The sequence below is a fragment of the Lethenteron reissneri genome, chromosome 28, assembly GCF_015708825.2.
Source record: "Lethenteron reissneri isolate LAM-NWPU_2019-01 chromosome 28, ASM1570882v1, whole genome shotgun sequence".
Classification (NCBI taxonomy): Eukaryota; Metazoa; Chordata; class Hyperoartia; order Petromyzontiformes; family Petromyzontidae; genus Lethenteron; species Lethenteron reissneri.
Window position 1 is genome coordinate 3,286,308 of NC_083806.1, and position 5,681 is coordinate 3,291,988.

Consider the following 5,681-nt stretch of genomic DNA (forward strand, 5'->3'; position numbering starts at 1 on the left):
AGGATGAGGATGGTGTTGAGGATGATGTTGAGGATGAGGATGGTGTTGAGGATGAGGATGGTGTTGAGGATGAGGATGGTGTGAGGATGAGGATGGTGTTGAAGATGAGGATGGTGTTGAGGATGAGGATGGTGTTGAGGATGAAGATGGTGTTGAGGATGAGGATGGTGTTGAGGATGAGGATGGTGTTGAGGATGGTGTTGAGGATGAGGATGGTGTTGAGGATGAGGATGGTGTTGAGGATGAGGATGGTGTTGAGGATGATGTTGAGGATGAGGATGGTGTTGAGGATGAGGATGGTGTTGAGGATGAGGATGGTGTTGAGGATGAGGATGGTGTTGAGGATGATGTTGAGGATGAGGATGGTGTTGAGGATGAGGATGGTGTTGAGGATAAGGATGGTGTTGAGGATGATGTTGAGGATGAGGATGATGTTGAGGATGAGGATGGTGTTGAGGATGAGGATGGTGTTGAGGATGAGGATGGTGTTGAGGATGAGGATGGTGTTGAGGATGGTGTTGAGGATGAGGATGATGTTGAGGATGGTGATGAGGATGATGTTGAGGATGAGGATGGTGTTGAGGATGAGGATGGTGTTGAGGATGAGGATGATGTTGAGGATGGTGTTGAGGATGAGGATGATGTTGAGGATGGTGTTGAGGATGGTGTTGAGGATGAGGATGATGTTGAGGATGGTGTTGGGGATGAGGATGGTGTTGAGGATGAGGATGGTGTTGAGGATGATGTTGAGGATGAGGATGATGTTGAGGATGAGGATGGTGTTGAGGATGATGTTGAGGATGAGGATGGTGTTGAGGATGAGGATGGTGTTGAAGATGAGGATGGTGTTGAGGATGATTTTTTTATGGATGAGGATGATGTTGAGGATGAGGATGGTGTTGAGGATGATTTTTTTATGGATGAGGATGGTGTTGAGGATGAGGATGGTGTTGAGGATGAAGATGGTGTTGAGGATGATGTTGAGGATGAGGATGGTGTTGAGGATGAGGATGGTGTTATGGATGAGGATGGTGTTGAGGATGAGGATGGTGTTGAGGATGATGTTGAGGATGAGGATGGTGTTGAGGATGAGGATGGTGTTGAGGATGATGTTGAGATGGTGTTGAGGATGAGGATGGTGTTGAGGATGATGTTGAGGATGAGGATGGTGTTGAGGATGATGTTGAGGATGAGGATGGTGTTGAGGATGAGGATGGTGTTGAGGATGATGTTGAGGATGGTGTTGAGGATGAGGATGGTGTTATGGATGAGGATGGTGTTGAGGATGATGTTGAGGATGAGGATGGTGTTGAGGATGATGTTGAGGATGAGGATGGTGTTGAGGATGATGTTGAGGATGAGGATGGTGTTGAGGATGAGGATGGTGTTGAGGATGAGGATGGTGTTGAGGATGAGGATGGTGTTGAGGATGAGGATGGTGTTGATGATGAGGATGATGTTGAGGATGAGGATGGTGTTGATGATGAGGATGATGTTGAGGATGAGGATGGTGTTGATGATGAGGATGATGTTGAGGATGGTGTTGAGGATGAGGATGGTGTTGAGGATGAGGATGGTGTTGAGGATGAGGATGGTGTTGAGGATGAGGATGGTGTTGAGGATGAGGATGGTGTTGAGGATGAGGATGGTGTTGAGGATGATGTTGAGGATGAGAATGGTATTCTTGGTTCTTTCGGTAAAGTCACGTAGAAGGGAAATAATAAAATAATAAAACTGTAAAAAATTATCACGTTTCGACTGCAACACAAGCAATTATCATCAGGTTACTTGTGTTGCAGTCGAAACGTCGTGAGAATTTTTTATTGTTTTATTATTTCCCTTCTACGTGACTTTACCGAAAGAACCAAGAATATGAATCCCTGCAGTCACGAAAGCTTTAAATCAAAAGATGAGGATGGTGTTGAGGAGGGGATTGATGAGGCTGCCTGGGCGCTGCCACACGCAGGCCAGTGCCTTAGCCCACAGTTCGACAAGTGCCCTCAGCTAGTGCCGTGGGGATCACGTGGGAACGGCGCCCGTTCCCCAGCTCTTCGCAGCCACTAACTCATCTCTAGAAGCTCGCTTCAAACATTTACGCTCCATCATGTATCGCAATATATATTATTGTATCTAGCGCGCTTCAATTGGGTGTATTTCGTGAGCCAGCGAGTGACCGGATGGCGGCATGGTGAAGACCGAACGCCGTGATAAATCACCGTGGGCGTCCAGGTGCAGTGGTTTTTTTTTATGTTTGTCGACAAAAAACGAGAGCACTTTTAAGGCAACCCGTCACCGGCAACCACGTCGGCTTGTCACGAGAAATTGCCGGGCGGCGGGGGGAGGCGAGGGTTGGTGGATCACGCGAACGTTCCCCGGCTCGCCGGCAGAAGGCGACAGAGCGGAATGCGGACAAGCGTCAATCCGGTCCATCTGTGCAGGATCGAGTGTTGCCCCCTCGCACGAGTCGATTTCTCAGGCTACTCCGGTTCCCCTCCCACGTGCACGAATACGCGTCGATTAGCTGAACACATCTTAATACATCATGGGCCCCAAATCTTGGGCAATTGTTCGGAGCGCCGGGCTCGTCGCCGCTGCTGCCTTCCCGCTCGTCTGCGGCTCCTCCGCGCGTTACAAATTTGTAAAGCAAAAAAGCGTTGCGAGATGCAAAGTGCGTGACGCTCTGTGAAACTAACGCGTTGTGGTCATGGATGTCATCGCCGAGCCACTTAGTTGCATCTAGCCACGAGCTAAGGGGCCGTCCATAAATGACATCACGCACCTAGGGGGGGACATTTGTGACGATGTGTGATGATGAGGGGGGGGGGTTTGATAAATGTGACGTCACATCAAAATCAAAATGCGCAACTTTAAATAAATATAGACAACACGTTCTACTTAATTAAATATACTTTTTAATAAATGTTTTCTCCTGCAACATCAGAGTGCAGCGCCACATTAAATACGCACTACAATGACAATAGTTTAAAGCGATTTTAAGCATGTTTTATTTGGGGGGGGGGGCAGAGCATTGTGACGTCATATTTGAGGGGGGGTCTGACTTTTTGTGACGCCGTGTGACTGGCGGGGGGGGGGGGGGTCAAAAATCATCAAAAATCGCGTGACGTCATTTATGGACGGCCCCTAAGCTGGTTTACGAATCATATCTTGGGCACGCAAACTCGGTGTAGCCGTGCCAACTCTTTGCTGACCGAGAGTCGCCACGGCGAGTTCTCCACCGGGGGAGGGCAGCGATCAGACTTGCTGACGTCCGAGCCACTCTACAATCGACAATAGAAACCGGTTTGCGGCCACCGGTTTCCGCGTGACGATCGGCGGCGACGATTGCCCTAAAATCGGCCGGATGCGTCGCGATGTTCGCGTGGCGTGCCGGTCACTCGCACAACGCCGTCGCTCTAGAGAATTACAGCCCGGACGAAAAAGAAGATGATGATGGTCAAAGCTTGTTTATGATTATATCTTGCCGCGTGTTATACATACACACACACACGTTCTGTAACCACGTGTCAGACTTGTTAATGATGTTACGTCCCTTAGTGGAGATGGCTCCGCGCGATAAGGGCACGGGGGAGTAATGCAGGCAGTGGCCGGTTGCATAATCGCCTACCTCGAGTGATATTTTCCTGTCGCCTGCGCTCTGTGTTGACGTGAGCGAAGCGGAAATGTCATTGAAGGATTTTTGTTGTTGCCCAAGCGGCCACTTGGAGCGCGCGCCAAAAGGAACGCATCAGCAGCCATCACGGCCAGAGGGTCGGTCTCGCAATCGTCGCCCAAGTCCGTTACACGCTCCTGATGGTGACTATACACGCCCTACGTAATGTTAAGGAGATCGAATCCGCAACGAATCCTTCACGTGCTGCGCAGAAGGATTCCGTGGCGTTTGTTGTTTGTATTTGCGCGCCACTGCCAATGCATTAATTGGCACACAAAAATATTGTATATGGAGAAAACCGCAGAGCTTGGGCAATTGTTGGTAACGCCGGCCTCCTCGCCGCGTGGCTTCCTTCCAGCTTCTCTGTGGTTCCTCAGCGATTGCGAGAGAAAGCAACTTGCACGAAGGAATATAAAACGAAACATTGGCAATGTGTCAACTTTGAATCGGCGTACCTTACATTATGCGTGACACACGCGTGGACACGCATGTGCAAGTACATACGTACACGATCTCTCTCTTGCACTGAACCATTGCTTTCTATGCACGTGTTTATCAATCATGAGGCGCGGGCAGTGTGTAACGACTTTATATTTTGTGTTCTTTAAAATAGCGGTTGCTTATCACAGGCCACTAAAAGCCCAAAATGCCAAGCCGCCAGCAACCAACGGCACTACGTTAAGTGTAATGTATAGCTACTATAGTTAATACGTTACTTTCTTTGAGCAAGCTGATTTGCGAGAAAGGCAGATTGGATGACGTTGAGAGCAGTGGCGTGGTGGGGGGCCTCGATGGGGCTTCGGGGAACTCTGCCCCACGGAGCCTTAAGTTGTTTACGGCAAAGGGGTTTTTAGCAGCACAGACGCTGCTGAAACATAGATCACAACGAGGGTGTGGTGAGGAAGCAAAGACATTTAGTGAGCCCGTTGAGTCAACAAGAGCCGTGGACGTAGCGGAACAGAGCAAGTTTGCTTGACTTTTTTGTTGTTTAGCCGATAATTCAACGTCCCCGCTCGTGCACGCTCGGAAGCCGCTGCCGGACAGTTGAGCTGCCGTCTACAGAGGGGCTTTGTAGGGAATCGTGACCCCCCTTTCCCAGAGATTCCATGAATTAACACTATGGGGACCTCATTTGCCAGTAAAAATATGATAATTGGTTCTTTACCCTTCTATCTGGCAACAAAACTGACACCTTTTGTGCGCCTTTTGGCGTCATCTGGTCCAACCCATATGAGACTAGGCTCGAAGGAAAGCTGTCTCGGGTGTGGACCAATCAACTTCAAGGACAGTGCACATTATCAGAGTTATGTTCTTTTGTTTGTATTATGACTGCAGGTATTGCGGTCTATGCAAACATGACTCCTTGTAAAAAGGTGTCAGTTTTGTTGCCAGATAGAAGGGTAAAGAACCAATTATCATTCCATGAATTGTCACGATTCGCGATTGACTCCGCTGATACTCAGGCATTGGAACGGTCCTCGCGGGTCTCGCTACCAAGGGGGAAGACCTAAGGCGAGACGGTGGGGAGACTGTGAGCGCAGATGGTGGGGGTCATTACGTGTCGCCTCTGTAGCAGCAGCTGCTGCTGCGAGATCTGCCCGGAGGGTTGAGAGGGTTGGCGAGGAGGCGCGGTAGCGACAACGGATTTGGCCGGGATGTCATCATCCCTTACTTGCTTAACGGGCACTGCCCTCGTCTGCACTGCCTCGTGCGCACGCGTCTGTACTGCCCCATTCCCAGCATTAGCCTGAACAAGCACAAACGAAGGCAATGTCAATAGTGGATGTGAACACGAATGACTCGTTCGATGGCTGAGCACGAGAGGGCGCTGCAACACAGCGTGTGGTGTCGCGAATTCCACCGCGCGGAGCGAGCGGGTCCACCTCGTTTTGTCGTGAACTTGTAACGATGCGTCATTGAGTCTAACTTTTTTTAAATTTTACCAGGTAAGGCCCACTGAGCTATATAGGTCTTTTTTCTGAAGCGAGCTGGTCACAAATGATAGCTCAAT

At 49.6% G+C, this 5,681-nt stretch overlaps 1 protein-coding gene across 1 annotated transcript; it reads left to right on the forward strand.

The window, feature by feature from the left end:
- Window positions 1-159: 159 nt before the first annotated feature.
- On the forward strand, window positions 160-2,836 carry LOC133348850 (uncharacterized). Its single transcript, XM_061561911.1, has 2 exons — window positions 160-1,678; window positions 1,863-2,836. Exon 1 carries the CDS (start codon window positions 165-167, stop codon window positions 1,125-1,127), a length of 963 nt encoding a protein of 320 aa, XP_061417895.1. The 5' UTR covers window positions 160-164; the 3' UTR covers window positions 1,128-1,678; window positions 1,863-2,836.
- The last annotated feature ends 2,845 nt before the right edge of the window (window positions 2,837-5,681 follow it).

Coding starts and splice junctions, on each gene's coding strand:
- LOC133348850 (XM_061561911.1), top strand. CDS start 165: ATGGTGTTGAGGATGAGGATGGTGTTGAGGATGGTGTTGAGGATGAGG.